Source organism: Capricornis sumatraensis, chromosome 17 (genome assembly GCF_032405125.1).
Source record: "Capricornis sumatraensis isolate serow.1 chromosome 17, serow.2, whole genome shotgun sequence".
NCBI lineage: Eukaryota > Metazoa > Chordata > Mammalia > Artiodactyla > Bovidae > Capricornis > Capricornis sumatraensis.
The window spans coordinates 53,615,112-53,633,131 of NC_091085.1; the positions used below are offsets into that span (position 1 = coordinate 53,615,112).

The following is an 18,020-nucleotide window of genomic DNA, read 5'->3' on the forward strand; positions in this document are numbered from 1 at the left end:
TGAAAGCAAATTATAGAGCATGCAGTATAAGTCCTATGATGGAAGAAATAAATCTGAATAGGCCTAAATCCTGCCCTGTTTTCTGAATTGGTATCCACTGTGGGAAAGAAGGAATATAAGGTTAGTGACAGACCTCTGAGAGACTGTGTGTTCTTAATATGAGCTCAAATAGGATTTAAAAGATCTAATCTCAACACAAATAAGGAAGTGAAAGATATGACACTTGCTCAAAGCAAATAAATGAGATTTATATCAGTATATCACACCTAAAAATGATTAAAACTCAAGAGTAACCCAATGATCTTAACCAATCACTGTCAAATCTAGGTACTAAGTATACAAGTACTTACTATACATGCCGTTCAACTTTAGATTATGTTTAAAATTTATTAAAATGTTAAAAGAAAAACACTAACATACCTCCTGAAAATAATATTATAGAACTGCAAACAAGTTGGTGACGTAGGTGGGAGTTCATTTGTCAGGGTGATTGTTATCCTCACATGCTCTCCATTTCTAGTCTGACTAAAAACTTCAGTAACCTGAAGCCAGAGTGGTGGAAAACCAAACTTTTGTTAAAATAAGCCCAATACATAAGCCTGTTGAATAAGGCAACAATCTGAGCCATCAAGATCAAGCTCATGAAAATTTAGAAAAGTTTAAAAAAAAAAATGGGTATGAGACAATGATTTTAAGTGCTTTATTATTACATGATTATAATGATTAAGTCACTCAGGTAGATCTGAGAATGATACAATTATGCCAGAACACCCTTTGGGGGCATTATAAATCCTAACAGACAGGATCCTAACAGATTCGGGTTTCTCTGAAGACACCCTAGAATGTTTCAGTTTGGCTTCGAGGTAGAAAGCCCCATTTCCCTCTCCCCATTCCAACAACTGAAATAACCTTGTGCTGTAGTCTTTTAGGTAAAAATAATATCGTTCCATCAAAAGCATGACACCTTCCAATTAAATCCTCATGTTGAAAAAGAAGAGCTGAGCGGAGTCTTCTGGCTTCCATCAATGGATTATAGTCAATGTGATACTGATATAAGGCCCACTGGGGACGGGATGTCAATCGGAAATGGTTAGTGCTTAGCCTTACGATAATACCTGAAGAACCTGTAAAAGTAAGTCACATTCAATTAATGATATATCAAGTGTATGCTTCCTTGAAATCTTCACTGTCATGCCAAGGCAGATGCAGTTCTGTAAGCAAAGGGCTAAGAGCAACAGAAAACACAAGTTCTCAGACATCTGACTTTGGGGACTACTAGTCTATTTACATAAATTACTGGAAGCATCCATTTAGAAAACAATTATCCCTAGACTAAAGTAATTTACAACTGAACCAATGAAATCTTTATAGCAAAAAGCTTTAAAAGAGAAAAGTGATCTATGCAATATGTATCAAAATATTTCAGTGCAGCTGAAAACATCTATGACCTATTTCAAAACCAAAAAAAGGAGAGGAAAATGGAAAAAGTATCCATGCAGTCTTTGAACAAACATACTCTTTCACCCGAGCAATTCATCATACAAATAAATACCTAAGTGAAAGTGCTTCAATTTACTGTCCTGTGTACTTGAAAAGTAATCTCATGAAACTTAATGATTAACCTACCTGTTTTTGATTCTTTCACATGATCTAGGTTCTGTCTTGTATTCACACCAAGATCATGAAAGTCTCTACGACGACCTCCTCTCTCTGCTAATGATAACTCCTGGAATCCAGCAGATATCTGGAGTTCTTTTTTTAAAAAAAAAAAAAGAATAACAAAGAAAAAATACATCTAAGTAATACGCAACATGACAATGCAATTCCCAAAGTACACTACGGCATGAAATCCAAAGGCTCCTGTGGTGCTATACATAGTGTGTAACAATCCTGCTAGGATGTTTTAGGTATCTGCCAACCAAAGAAAGAAGTAACTTCTCAGCTAGAACTTCTTCCATGAAGCCCTTCCTGTCACCACCCTAGGCAAACTCAGCTCCCTCACAGGACATATATACTTTTACAAGATCAAGATGACTGGACTGATTCAAGAACTTGGAAAAATACATTTGCTGATTGGGTAATTATTTTTCTGTCTGTAGGTATAATACCACCTAAGGGCCTTAATATCAGTATTTTCACAACTTTTATGATGTAATTATAGCTGTAAGAACTGGCAGTTTATAAAATTTAAATGTGCTACCTGAATTAGAAAATGTTGAAGTTTAAAATGTAATTTCCTCACCAATTCCCTTAAAAACCAGCAGAATGGATGGGATGAGCGTGTGCATATCCTGTGACCATGATACACATCTACTGGGGTAGGTTAACTATCAGTACATAGTTACTTGCAAAAACTGTGGTTAAAATATCCAAATTATTAAGTCTTTTAATTTGTATAAAATTTTTCCAGTGGTCATGTATGGATATGAGAGTTGGACTGTCAAGAAGGCTGAGTGCTAAAGAATTGATGCTTTTGAATGGTGGCATTGGAGAAGACTCTTGAGAGTTCCTTGGACTGCAAGGAGATCCAACCAGTCCATCCTAAATGAAATCAGTTCTGGGTGTTCATTGGAAGGACTGATGTTGAAGCTGAACTCCAATACTTTGGCCACCTGATGCGAAGAGATGACTCACTTGAAAAGACCCTGATGCTGGGAAAGATTGAGGGCAGGGAAGGAAACGACAGAGGATGAGGTGGTTGGATGGCATCACCAACTTAATGGACATGGGTTTGGGTGGACTCGGGGAGTTGGTGATGGACAGGGAGGCCTGGCATGCTGCGGTTCATGGGATCGCAAAGAGTCAGACACGACTGAGCGACTGAACCGAACACTTCATATAACTAGTATGATGTGAACCAAAGAACAAATACAAGCTATATAGACAAGTGTTAAACTCTAGCTTGCAGTCAACATGCATGTTACCTTGTGTAGCAGAGACTACTGACTACACAATAAACAATATTTCATTCTTATTTTAAAAGTTTATTTAGGAAGTAACACACCTAATAGGGGATTCCCAGGTGGCATAATGGTAAAGAATCTGCCTGACAATGCAGGAGGCAAGGGTTTGAGCGCTAAGTTGCAAAGATCCCCTGAAGCAGGAAATGGCAACCTCTCCAGTATTCTTGCTTGGGAAATTCTGTGGACAGAGGAACCTGGTAGGCTACAGTACATGTGCTCATGAAAAGTTGAACACAACTGAGTGACTGAGTGCACACACATACCTAATAGACTAAAATTTCTACCTTCCTTGTACGTAAGGATGGCCTAAGAGACTTTTGCAGAAATTATTGGATGAAATTTTTGAGAAAGCACCTTAAGGGCATTAATAGCTGGCTTTTATATTCTCCACGCCCCTAGCTGCCAGGCTTGCCTAGAATCTGGATGTGATGGCAAGAGGGAGCCCAAGCAGACATTCTGAGCAAAACTTAAGTCTTAGTGACAGAAGTCATGGACTTGGGAGAACAAAAAGATAAGGGAGACCAGTCCTCTTCTAATCACAAATGCTAAAATTAGCTCAGAATTGCCAGCTTCTCAAAGAGAAGTAATGTAGCTTAAACAAAATATATCGGTTCCCGATATATCTTGTAAACAAGTTATTTTAATATGAGCTTCAATTTCTACACCTGAAAAATTGATTATAACAGATTTTTACTGGAGTGTCGTAAGGTTTAAGTAAGAACTGCATTTATAAAGCACTTTACAAGTACTGCTAAATATGCTGGTTCTCGTGCCTCAAGGTTTTCAGGGGCTCTATTTTGAAGTCTTTTTATCTTAGTTTTTGTTTTAATTGGAATTTAGTTGCTTTACAATGTTGTGTTAGTTTCTGCTGTACAGAAAAGTGAACCAGCTATACATATATCCCCTCTTTGTCACCACAGAGCACTGAGTTCCCAGTGCTGTACAGTAGGTTCTCATTTCTCATTGTCTATGTTATACATAGTAGTGTGTATATGTCAATCTCAATCTCACAGTTTATCCCACCCCCAGCCCCATCCCCCTATACCCCCCTTAGTGTCTATTTGTTTGTTCTGTGTCTCTACATTTAAAAATCTTTCAGTATCTGGGGGCTTCCCTGGTGGTTCAGTGGTAAAGAATCCACCTGCCAATGCGTGAGACAGATCAGGAAGATCCCCTGGAGAAGGAAATGGCAACCCACTCCAGTATTCTTGCCTGGGAAATTATATGGACAGAGGAACCTGGCAGGCTACAGTTCCTGGGGTTGCAAAAGAGTCAGACATGACTCAGCCACTGAATAAACCCCTGGTGAACTTTTTATACTAAAGACTTTCAGCTTAAGGTGTCCACACTAACAAAGGTCAGGTATACTGAATTTAAACTGATAGCAACAACTGGTCATAAATGCTTAATTTGAATCCTTCCCTGAAAATTTTGAGTTTCTCTTGAAAAAATAGTAGTTATGGATATGAAAACCTAACTGCAAGTTTCTGAAAATAAACAATAATGAAGTCTGCTCCCCTCTCCACATACAATACTGCTACACTAACACTTTAGTCAAATGGTGATTAACTGTCAATCTAAAAGCTGTTTTAAATGGGGATACAACTGCAGAAAGAAGAATGGAACTGGAGCAATCAACCTGCCTGACTGGACTGCACTACAAAGCTACAGCCATCAAGGCAGTGTGGTACTGGCAGAAAAACAGATATACAGATCAATGGAATAAAACAGAAAGTCCAGAGATGAATCCACCCACCTATGGACACCTTATCTTTGACAAAGGAGGCAAAAATATACAATGAAAAAAAGACAATCTTTTTAACAACTGGAAAAAAGACAATCTCTTTAACAACTGGTGCTGGGAAAACTGGTCAACCACCTGTAAAAGAATGAAACTGGAACATTTTCTAACATCATAGACAAAAATAAACTCAAAATGGATTAAAGATCTAAATATAAGACCAGAAACTATAAAACTAGAGGAAAACAGAAACAGAACACACTCTGACATAAATCACAGCAAGATCCTCTAGGGCCCTCCTCCCAGAGTAATGGAAATAAAAGCAAAATAAACAAATGGGAACGAATTAAATTAAAAGCTTTTTCACAATGAAGGAAACTATAAGCAAGGTGAAAAGGCAGCCTTCAGAATGGAAGAATAGGAAACGAAACTGACAAAGAATCTCAAAAATATACAAGCAGTTTATGCAGCTCAATACCAGAAAAATAAATGACCCAATCATAAAATGGGCCAAAGAACTAAACAGACATTTCTCCAAAGAAGACAGATGGCTAACAAACACATGAAAAGATGCTCAACATCACTCATTATCAGAGAAATGCAAATCAAAACGACAATGAGGTCTCATCACACCCCAGTCAGAATGGCTACCTTCAAAAAGTCTACAAACAATAAATGCTGGAGAGGGTGAAGAAAAGGAAACCCTCTTACACTGTTGGTGGGAATGCAAACTAGTACAGCCACTATGGAGAACAGTGTGGAGATTCCTTAAAAAACTGGAAAAAGAACTGCCATAGGACCCAGCAATCCCACTGCTGGGCATACACACCAAGGAAACCAGAATTGAAAGAGACATGTGTACCCCAATGTTCATCACAGCACCGTTTATAATAGCTGGGACATGGAAGCAACCTAGATGTCCATCAGTAGACGAATAGATAAGAAAGTTGTGGTACACAAACACAATGGAATATTACTCAGCTATTAAAAAAAAAGAATATATCTGAGTAAGTTCTAATGAGGTGGATGAAACTGGAACCTATTACACAGTGAAGTAAGTCAGAAAGAAAAACACCAATAGAGTATATAAACACATATATATGGAATTTAGAAAGATGGTAACAACAACCCTATATGCAAGACAGCGAAAGAGACAGATGTAAAGAACAGATTTTTGGACTCTGTGGGAGAAGGTGAGGGTGGGATGATTTGAGAAAACAGCATTGAAACATGTATATTACCATATGTGAAAAAGATGACAAGTCCAACTTCAATGCATGAAACAGGGCACTCAAAGTTGGGGCACCACGACAACCCAGAGGGATGGGATGTGGAAGGATGTGGGAAGGGGTTTTGGACTGGGGGGCACATGTGCACCCGTGGCTGATTCATGTCAGTTCAGTTCAGTTCAGTTGCTCAGCTGTGTCTGACACTGTGACCCCATGAATCACAGCACACCAGGCCTCCCTGTCCATCACCAACTCCTGGAGTTCACTCAGACTCACGTCCATCGAGTCAGTGATGCCATCCAGCCATCTCATCCTCTGTCGTCCCCTTCTCCTCCTGCCCCCAATCCCTCCCAGCATCAGTCTTTTCTAATGACTCAACTCTTCGCATGAGATGGCCAAAGTATTGGAGTTTCAGCTTTAGCATCATTCCTTCCAAAGAAATCCCAGGGCTGATCTCCTTCCGAACGGACTGGTTGGATCTCCCTTGGACTCTCAAGAGTCTTTTCCAACACCACAGTTCAAAAGCATCAATTCTTCGGCGCTCAGCCTTCTTCACAGTCCAACTCTCACATCCATACATGACCACTGGAAAAACCACAGCCTTGACTAGACGGACCTTTGTTGGCAAAGTAATGTCTCTGCTTTTGAATATGCTATCTAGGTTGGTCATAACTTTCCTTCCAAGGAGTAAGCGTCTTTTAATTTCATGGCTGCAGTCACCATCTGCAGTGATTTTGGAGCCCAAAAAAATTAAGTCTGACACTGTTTCCACTGTTTCCCCATCTATTTCCCATGAAGTGATGGGACCAGATGCCATGATCTTCGTTTTCTGAATGTTGAGCTTTAAGCCAACTTTTTCACTCTCCTCTTTCACTTTCATCAAGAGGCTTTTTAGTTCCTCTTCACTTTCTGCCATAAGGGTAGTGTCATCTGCATATCTGAGGTTATTGATATTTCTTCCAGTAATCTTGATTCTAGCTTGTGCTTCTTCCAGCCCAGCATTTCTCATGATGTACTCTGCATAGAAGTTAAAGAAGCAGGGTGACAATATACAGCCTTGATGTACTCCTTTTCCTATTTGGAACAAGTCGGTTGTTCCATGTCCAGTTCTAACTGTTGCTTCCTGACCTACATATAGGTTTCTCAAGAGGGAGGTCAGGTGGTCTGGTATTCCCATCTCTTTCAGAATTTTCCACAGTTTATTGTGATCCACACAGTCAAAGGCTTTGGCATAGTCAATAAAGCAGAAATAGATGTTTTTCTGGAACTCTCTTGCTTTTTCGATGATCCAGCGGATGTTGGCAATTTGATCTCTGGTTCCTCTGCCTTTTCTAAATCCAGCTTGAACATCTGGAAGTTCACGGTTCATGTATTGCTGAAGCCTGGCTTGGAGAATTTTGAGCATCACTTTACTAGCATGTGAGATGAGTGCAATTGTGCCGTAGTTTGAGCATTCTTTGGCACTGCCTTTCTTTGGGACTGGAATTAAAACTGACCATTACCAGTCCTGTGGCCACTGCTGAGTTTTCCAAATTTGTTGGCATATTGAGTGCAGCACTTTCACAGCATCATCTTTCAGGATTTGAAATAGCTCAACTGAATTCCATCACCTCCACTAGCTCTGTTCGTAGTGATGCTTTCTAAGGCCCACTTGACTTCACATTCCAGGATGTCTGGCTCTAGGTGAGTGATTACACCATCGTGATTATCTTGGTCATGAAGATCTTTTTTGTACAGTTCTTCTGTGTATTCTTGCCACCTCTTCTTAATATCTTCTGCTTCTGTTAGGTCCATACCATTTCTGTCCTTTATCGAGCCCATCTTTGCATGAAATGTTCCCTTGGTATCTCTGATTTTCTTGGAAGAGATCTTTAGTCTTCCCCATTCTGTTGTTTTCCTCTATTTCTTTGCACTGATCACTGAGGAAGGCTTTCTTATCTCTTCTTGCTATTCTTTGGAACTCTGCATTCAGATGCTTATATCTTTCCTTTTCTCCTTTGCTTCTCACTTCTCTTCTTTTCACAGCTATTTGTAAGGCCTCTCCAGACAGCTATTTTGCTTTTTTGCATTTCTTTTACATGGGGATGGTCTTGATTCCTGTCTCTTGTACAATGTCACGAACCTCCAACCATAGTTCATCAGGCACTCTATCTATCAGATCTAGTCCCTTAAATCTATTTCTCACTTCCACTGTATAATCATAAGGAATTTGATTTAGGTCATACCTGAATGGTCTAGTGGTTTTCCCTACTTTCTTCCATTTAAGTCTGAACTTGGCAATAAGGAGCTCATGATCTGAGCCACAGTTAGCTCCCAATCTTGTTTTTGCTGACTGTATAGAGCTTGATTCATGTCAATGTATGGTAAAAACCACAATATTGTAATTAGCCTCTAATTAAATAAATAACTTTTTAAAAAAGGGATACAACTGGAAACTTTGCTCCCCTTCCATGCAGCTGCCAGAATGATTTATTAAAAACACAAATCAGGACATGCTATTTAAGAGTCCTCTCATGTCACCATATCCCACTTTACAGAGTGAAAACTCAAGGTCTCAATGTCTCGTTAGTGGTAAATCTGTTAAGGCTGTCATTTTAATTTCTAAAACACAGTGGATACTTGAATGTTTACTGTGAGAAGCACTTCTCAGATGTAATACTTACAAGAGCTGGGAAAGATGGTAAAACAGGGCTTTGCATTACCCTGAGTATCACTGAGTCCTCAAAATGGCCCTTATCTTTAAAAGCATATACCTTTATATAGGTAGGGAACTGAGTTTCATAGAATTAAATTTAAATTCATGAGTCATTGTTAAAAAAAAAAATGTATTAGTGAAGATCAATACAGAGAATGTTTAGGGAAAATAGCAAGTGACCTGGAGGTGTTTTTTGGAGTCACTGGTTTCAGCACTTGATTCCCACTCTGGATTGGGAAGACTGATTCCCAGTCTTGTCATTTTTGGCCTCTGAAGATTTTCCAACTATCTTGCCAGATCAGATAATTTCAAAAGGTATTTTAAAAATATAGCACATTACAGGTATTTAGTTGGAGGAGATATATCCTGCTATAATGCTGGATACCGAATTCTTACTTGGCTTATATATTTGAAACTCATGCAACCTTATGTTTCTATTATCAGAAACATTTATAATTTAATGTGACATATTTATTCTAATAGAATAGATTATATCTCCCTGTTCACTTTTTGGATTAAATAGGTAATTTTTTAAAAAAAGATTGAGGAAAGTGATTCAATCAGTTCAGTTCAGCCGCTCAGTCATGTCCGACTCTGCAACCCCATGAACCGCAGCACGTCAGGCCTCCCTGTCCATTACCAACTCCCAGAGTTCACCCAAACCCATGTCCACTGAGTCGGAGATTCCCATGAATGAACTGTAATCAAGGACCTTAAAAATTAAAACATCATGTAGCCCACTGGGGCTTCCCCAGTGGCTCAGAATCTGCCTGCAATACAGGAAATGCAGGAAAAGCGGGTTCAATCCCTGAAACAGCAACCCACTCCAGTATTCTTGCCTGAAAAATCCTGTTGACCGAAGAGCCTGCGGGCTATAGTCCATGGGGTCAAAAAGAGTCAAACACAACTTAGCAACTGACCAACAATAACACATATTTACTAAAAATACAAAGCTGTTTTACAACTTGTTTTCATTTCAGTCAAGTTTTTACATTCTTGAAAATGGCTAATTGGTACTCCATTGTTATTAAAGTACAGAGGGTTTTACCCTTACCGAATAGGTTTTTCCAGTGTTGAGGTCTTGAATGTAGTTAACAGTCTTACACAATCATGTACTTATTCAGTGTCTGGATAAATTACCACGAACATAACTGCTACTAAAAGTGTAATGCTGCCGCACATTACAAACACCATCCAAAATTTAGTACAATCCTCCATGGAGCACAAGTTCCCGTTTTAAAATTGCCACAACTGGCAAAAAATAAAATGGAGAATAACCAGATTAAAAAATGCTCCAGTTCAATTTAAACTTAATGGTAAGGCTTAGCATTTTCACTGCCCTTTGCACTTCTCAATGATTTGTGCTTTCCTTTGTCCACTTTCCCATCACAGATTCATAAGACTGCTCTGTGTATCAGAAAGATGAGCTGTTCTCTAATTTCAGTAAGTTTCCAAGTTGTCTCTTGACACTGATAGTATCTGTCAGAGTTCAATTCGTACCACTTCAAGTTCATCTTAGATTTATCTATGTTTTCTAAATTTCATGGGTTTCATCTGTGATGACTAAATATTTGGTCATATTGTGTTGCAAGGCATAAAGCAAGGAACCAACTTTGTTCTCAAGTTTTCCATTTGCATCAACACTTTTATTGCCCATTTCCCATGGCAATCCCAGGGTTTTAAAAGCCACTGTTAACACATTAATTCTCTACGTATATATATGAGTTTGTTTTATTTTCCAATTCTAAAACCAAACTTAGTAACTATTAAAATCTTATACCAAGCATCCAAAAAAATTAGCTTTTGCAATGATGCAGGGAAAAAGCACAATTTTTGGAATCAGAACCAGTGTTCTGACTCTACTGGCTGCCACAACTTTGACCTCAGTTTCTCCATCTGAGAAACAGGATGAACCAATACCACACACGTGAAAATATATTTTATTAAGTCAAAGTTACAAACAGCTTTGATAAAACCACTAAAGAAGCCAAGAGAATGTTCTAAATTGATTAATGCATAATAAGCACATTTATAATCATTTTAGAATTTACCTGCTTTGTAAAAGCTCGTGTGGGGCTCTAGTGTTTGCTCTTTTTTGTTGCCAAGAAAAGAAATCCTGAGGCACTGCAATCAATGGCAGGCTGCACAGCCTCAGGGAGATGCTGGGACTCCTTTTTCTTTAAACAGAATTTTGGTAATTGCTCCCCATCTATTGCTACAAGCGCACAGACACACACACAGAAGCCCTTTCCCTCTCCCCTCACCTTGTGACTTCGCTGTTGCTCCTACTGTTCCTCTCTGTCGTCCACGGCCAACTAATTCCCCCTCTGCTGGTGGCTGCTGAGATCGAGGCTGAATGTAACCAGGCTGCTGACTCTGCAGTTATATGCAAATAAAGAACAGCATTCTTTTTGTGTCAAGAGGTCACAGACATCAGAGGAAATAACTAGTCAAACAAATCTAAGGCATTCAACCAAAACTGATCTAAATTAATCAAATATCATGAAGAAATTTCTTCAAAAAGGGTTACCAAGTGAAGTCAAGAACCAGCTTCCAATACCCCTCAGGACATAGAACACGATTTTCCTTGTTCAGTTCCTACCTCCTTCACAGGACACAGATTTTAAATTTAATTTGACAGCCTAAGCTGTTGAAGCCTTAGCCAGTTTGTTTCTCAAGGACTCTCCCTGCAGTTAGAAAAGAGTGGCACACTCACCGCAGAGGCGCCCACATGCTGCACCATCTCCTGACCACGAGCCCTTCCTCTTGCTCTGGCTCTGGCTCTCCCAGTCATTTTCCTTTTTCTTAAGAGGAAATAATCATGAAGACAACATTCAATGTTTGCAATTATATTTGAGTGTTTCTACAACACTATCTTTAAACTGATTTGGTTAAGATTCTAAAATAAGCTCCTGGGTAATCACAGAGTTTCCTAGCCTCTTAAAGCACTATCCAATATTGCCTCTTAAGACAATATCCCCACCTTCAGCAAAACTTAAGTGCTCCTGTGCTAGGTGACAGCACTGAAGTAGAAGACTTATTTTCATGTAATATGTCATCTTTCAATTGAATTAATTATAAAAAGTCTTAAGATATTGGTGAATAGTTCTTTCACATCTAGATATGTAATCTATGAAAGAGGACTCTTATGGTAAACTTTATGCCAGGCCCTTTAAGTAATTATTATACATACATACACTACTATGTCTTCCTGGATCATTCCACAATTGCATGTAGCTTAATCTTTTTTTTTAAACCACATCATTTATGTCCCATAATTTCATTCTTGATGCGTGGCATCCACTCTGTCTCTAAGGAAACAGAGTCATTCATCTCCAAACTACTCCTTTACTGCTCCTACCACATATGATCAACAATTCCCCCACATTTTTTCAACAGCACCCTGCAAATGAGTACCTAATGTAAGCCAGGATCTGTCAGGCATCAAATATATTAACATGTATAAAAGATTCTCCACCAAGTCACTCCCAACTATAGCATAGAAAGCAGTATCATCAGGTTATTGTCAGAGCCAGACTGGCTCTTCTTCACATAATCTGTGAAGCAAATCACGTAACCTGTGACTCATGTCTTTATTTGTAAAATAGCCAATAACAACCTATACCACACAGGTCAACTGAGAACAACTCAATGCGAACACACATAGAGCACAAAGTGCCTGGCATACCATGAGCATTCAACACATGTGAACCCTTGTGGAAACGGCAGAAAAAAAATCACAACTACAAATATTGAAGTTTAACGAGGAACAAAGAAGAATGTTCTTACAAAGAGGAGAGCAGGAACTAATTTACATACTGAAGAGGTCTGTCTGCAACAAAGCTAACATTTAAACTGAGATGCAGGAGGACTCGGAATAGGAACGTTAGGTGGGACCACTTGGAGAAAGCAATGGCATCCCACTCCAGTACTCTTGCCTGGAAAATCCCATGGACAGAGGAGCCTGGAAGGCTGCAGTCCATGGGGTCACTGAGGGTCAGACACAACTGAGCGACTTCACTTTCACTTTTCACTGTCATGCATTGGAGAAGGAAATGGCAACCCATTCCAGTGTTCTTGCCTGGAGAATCCCAGGGATGGGGGAGCCTGGTGGGCTGCCTATGGGGTCGCACAAAGTCGGATACGACTGAAGTGACTTAGCAGCAGCATTGGGACCACTCTTTAGACAAGAGTGAATAGCTCGTGACTATGTGTTGAGAGCTTGGCTCGTCTGCAGGACTAAAAGACGCCCATTGTGACTGAAGGGTAATGAGCTTGGATTTGACATTCAATTCACAGAGACTACCTAAGGTTCTAAAGAGAGGCAGATTATGACACTATTTACAATTAAATCATTCCGCTTTAAGTCAGGATAAGCCTTTTCTGAGTTTTCTCAGCTTCTAAACATTTTTGTTCCATGGAAATCTTCCTAGGAAGACAAATCTAATGACACTACACTTTTAAAGACCTCTTTATCAAACACTAAAGGACTAAAAATACATTAGCTCACGTGTCTGTAAAAACTTTAATGATCTAATCAGCAATGTCCAAAGCAGGTTACACAATATAATCTGCTGAGAAACCAGCATATTAGAACTAATTTTAATGCCATTATAAAGTATTCTGAATTTACGTTATGTATATTATGATAATTGTTATACATACATAACTTGGGCCTTCCCAGGTGGCTCAGCAGTGAAGAATTCGCCTGCCAATGCAGGAGCCCCAGGAGACGTGGGTTTGATCCCTGGGTCAGGAAAATCCCCTAGAGGACGAAATGGCAACCCACTTCAGTATTCTAGCCGGGATAATCCCGGCAGAAGAACCTGGTGGGCTACAGTCCATGGGGTCGCAGAGTCTGACATGATTGAGCAGCTAAGCATGCACGCATACATACATAACTCACGCATGGAGCACACAGGCATATATGCCCAAGTCTCTTACTGATGGTCAACTGAATCAAATCTGGAGATCTCTGCTTTAGACTCCAGCAAACACTACTTTCCTCCACGCACCAGCTATGATAAATTCCTTGATGCACTCTGTCCCAGGGCACACACATCCTTTGCTAAAGCACCTTACTCTCCTCTCTGAAATGGAAGAATTCAGCTTATCCTTTAAGGATCAGCCCAAAGGCCATCTCTTCCACCTTCCTGTACCAAGTTGTTGCATGTGTATTACAGCAACTACCACATCTCATGGGTAAGCAGTTCCTCCTCCCTCTCACACACACTATTCAAGAGCTCCTCTAGACACGGCTGCTAATCAGTCTAGTCCTTTGCACCTAAGCCCAAAGCATGGCAACCCAGCAGTGTCTATGTGCGTATGTCGTAAAAACCTAGTAATAAGCTGAACTGCCACCCCCAATAAGGGATTTTTTTAAAAAAATTACTGCAGTAGTTCTCAGAGCGTACTCCTGGACTGGCAACACCTAGCACCCTATTGAAATGCAGATTGGAATGGGGGTCCCACTTCCAGTCCCCAGACAGAAACCCTGTTCACTGCAGGTGGTTCTGATGATAGCTGAGCCTGAGGGCCCTGGAGCCCATTACCCACAGCGTCAAAGCCAGACAGCGCGGGTCAATCCCACACCCGGGTCCACTGCATATGAGCTGGACTCAGCTGTGTCCTCCCCACTTCAACATCCCCCAGGCTGGACCACAAGCCACTCCCATCACCTGGAGGTGAGAAACTGAGCTGGTGCTCAAAGGCACCCACCAGCTACAAAGGACATCCAGGTCAAGTGGATACCCACCCCAGGGGCAAAGACACTAGTGTCTACCCCAAACATGCAGCCGATCCTCCCGTGCCCCAAGGCTGCCCGCCGCGGTCCCCAGTCCTTCTCCCGATCCCGCTGTCTTCCCCGCCCCCACCCGCGCCCACTGACGGCAGAGGACACCTCAATACAGGACTCAGCACAGGCTAAAGGACCGCGGTGGAGGGTGCCTTGCCACAGGCACGCAGGCTGGAGCCCGAGGCTAAAAACCGTGCGGTGCTGGTCTGCAGCTACGCACTCGCAACCTCCCCAAGCTAGCGGACGCCTGCGCCTCACTAACAGTTACCGCGGCGCAGGCAACGGTTTTCTCACATCAGATTCCTCCGCGCCGGGACTTGGGACTTCGAGTCACGATGCCGGCCCAGACGGACCCCTGTGCCTCTCGACCCCGCAGAGCTGCTGGGTTTGCTCTTACCTCGATGTCCACTCTGGGCGATTGAAGGGCCTGGGAGCCAATGGGAATGGGAAGGGTCCTCTTTTTTCAGGGCGGATGGACACTGACTTCAAGAAGTAAATTGCTCTGCACGTGGCAACCGAGCTAACGGCATGGCGGGCAGCGGCCCGTGCTAGGTACTGATTGGCTGCCAGGGAATGGCAGTTTCGGCAGGGTGCAGAAGGAGGCTGGGCCAGACAAGCCCCGCCCAGACCCCGCCCACACCTTGCCTGAGTTGTACCTATAACACCTGTGATGAGCAGTTAGCAAAGATTGCAGTGGTCTTGATTTATTCCTGCTCGTGAAGCCGGGCTGTGCACTCAACATGCCACTGAGAAACTGAAATTGTAACCAGGTGTGTTTTGAGCGCCCTGCTGTTAAAAAAAAGAAGAAGAAATTTACTCTTGGGTTGGTCTCTTAAAATAAGCTATTTCATTTATCAAATAAATGAGATTTGAATTTTGCCTCCAAAGAGATAAAACTGCATTCTCGAGCTGGAACGCCAGGTGGCTGGCTGTGTACCTACACATATAACATTCCAGATCAACAACTTGGGTGCTGAGTGCATGCGTGTTCCCATGGAGGAGAGTGGTTCTCAAACTTGTTCTGCATCAGGGTCACCTGGAGAGCTGGTTAAAACCACGGATCGCACTGCTCCCACCACTAGAGCTTCCGGATCTGTAGGTTCATAGGTGGGACCCACTAATTTACATGCCTGACAAATTGCAGAACATGTTCATATAACTGGTCCAATGTCTGCATTGATAGCAGAGACAGTGAGCTCCATGCCCTCAATAGAAATTCATTTCCTCACTGGACAAAACTAAAACAGTTAAAACTACATGTTGTAAAATAGAGTGGAATTATTTGTCAGGCTGGAAAGTGAGACGGATGGTGACCATGTGACTAGTTAAGTCCAGTATCAATTCCGTAACTTCCTTATAGTGGGGTGTAGAGGGACTTGTGAGAGTCCCTTGGACAGCAAGATCAAACCAGTCCATCTTTAAGGAAATCAACCCTGAATATTCAGTGGAAGGACTTATGCTGAAGCTCCAATATTTTGACCACCTGATTTGAAGAGCCAACTCACTGGAAAAGACCCTAGAAAGATTGAGGGCAGGAGGAGAAGGAAGCAACAGAGGATGAGATGGTTGGATGGCATCACTGACTCAATGGATATGAGTTTGAGCAAACTCTGGGAGACAGTGAAGGACAGGGAAGCCTGGCATGTTGCAGTCCATGGGGTCGCAAAGAGTTGGACATGACTTAATTGAACAAAAACAAAGGGGAGTGCTTCTAGGGACTGGCTTTAATGGGACTTTTATACAATAAACACTTTCTTATTCCTTCTCAAGAATGTATACTTCCGTCAGAGTCGGGATGGGGGTTGGAGAAGGCTGCAGTCTCCCCAGGCCACCTCCCCAAGTCCACAGCCCCACAGCTTCATCTGTGCACTGAAAGGAACAGGCTAGATTTCAATGTTTCTCATGGTAGCTTAATTGTAAAAATTCACTGGGGGGCAGTGGTGGTGGTTCAGAAAACACACATTCCCAGGTAATCTTGATTCTGTAGAGTCAAGAGCCCAGGAATCTTGCTTCCTGGGATGGAAGCAAGGAATTTTCTTTCAACAAGTGACACCAGGTGATTCTTATGCTCAGAGGAGTTTGAAAAATTTGAAAAAAGATCTGTGATCTTGACATCTCCCACAGTTAAATAATTCATGAGAAAGGCACTTGAAGTGAGAAGCAGTTTGGGGGAAAATAGCCTTTAAAGGTTTTCGCTTTTATTTTTTTATGGCTCAATTTGGAATACAGTATGAATTTGAACTTTACTCAGGTCAGTTCAATCGCTCAGCCATGTCCGACTCTTTGAAACCCCATAAACAGCAGCACACCAGGCCTCCGTGTCCATCACCGACTCCCGGAGTCCACCCAAACCCACGTCCGTTGAGTCGGTGATGCCATCCAACCATCTCATCCTTTGTCATGCCCTTCTCCTTTCCTAGGAAAGACTTAAAATGTTAGTAGAAAGCTGTTCTGTGAAATTTTGCCAGCAGATGGAGCAATAGAACAAGAAATCTATCTTTAGAGCATCAACTCAAGGTAGGGTAGAAAAATATCACAAACTAACATTAGAGGGTATAAGTCTCTATATACCTGGTATGCCTTGGAACTTTTTTTTTCATAGTTTTTAAACTATTCTTATTTATTTATATTTGTTTGGCCGCACTGGGTCATAGTTGCAGCACATGGGATCTTTGTTGTGGTGCAGGGACTCTCTGGTTGTGTCGCATGGATTCAAGAGGGTGCCCGCTTCAGTAGTTGCAGCTCGTGTGCTTAGTTGCTCCACAGCATGTGGAACCTTAGTTCCCTGACCAGGGATTGAACTCACTTTCCCTGCATTGCAAGGTGGGTTTTTTTTTAACCACTGTGCCACCAGGGAAGTCCGTCCTTGGAACTTCTGAAGATACAGTGTTTGCCTGAAATATCACCGAGCATCTTGGCATGTGCAATGTAATTGGTTTCTAAAAAAGCTGTGATACAGCGGGACGGGGGCAAAACCCGTCTTTCTTCTGATGTCTCAAACATCACATCTCACAAATCTTACCTACAATTTGGAAAGAAAAGCTACTAAGAGAGAGAGGTCAGGGAAACATTGTTTTAAGTTCCTGTGTTGACCACAGGATCAGGGCCCCAGTGGCATCAGTTTTGGGGAGCGATGATATATGTGCCTGACTCTGGAGACTGGAAACCACGTGGATGTACATTCTCATTCCAGGAACTGGGTCAAGGAGGGGCAAACCAACACTGAAAGTGAATAGGGTGGGGAAAGTGATCTGAGTGTTGGAGGGAGGGTGGTTTGGGAGATGCCTTAGGGAAATTTTGCTGTTAAAGCCTTGAATGGAGTTTGCAAAACATGGACAGGGCCTGGGCAGGGAATTGCAGTTGGGCCAGCAGAAGTGATGGGACACGTAGAGGAGGGACAGCTGAAGGGACAGACCAGGCTCTAGACGTTGAGTGACAATAAAAACCAAACGTCCTCAGTGGTCAATGCACCCTGCTAGCTGCTATGAATACAATATACTCTATCCTCTTATTGTTGATACTAAGCCCAGGCCAGCTAGACTGCAGAAGTGGGCCGATCACCAAATAGGAAGAGAAGCCGATGCTTCGGCAAACAGGA

At 41.6% G+C, this 18,020-nt stretch overlaps 1 protein-coding gene across 1 annotated transcript in view; it reads right to left on the bottom strand.

The window, feature by feature from the left end:
- Positions 1–11,422, bottom strand: part of PIWIL1 (piwi like RNA-mediated gene silencing 1) — a 35,622-nt gene extending 24,200 nt beyond the window's left edge. The window contains exons 1-5 of the mRNA XM_068989999.1: positions 11,345–11,422; positions 10,893–11,004; positions 1,627–1,752; positions 910–1,124; positions 421–542 (exon numbers count right to left, since the gene is read on the bottom strand). Of these exons, the coding sequence (XP_068846100.1) occupies positions 421–542; positions 910–1,124; positions 1,627–1,752; positions 10,893–11,004; positions 11,345–11,422 (653 nt within the window). The remainder of the gene's footprint in view (positions 1–420; positions 543–909; positions 1,125–1,626; positions 1,753–10,892; positions 11,005–11,344) is intronic.
- Positions 11,423–18,020: the final 6,598 nt, after the last annotated feature.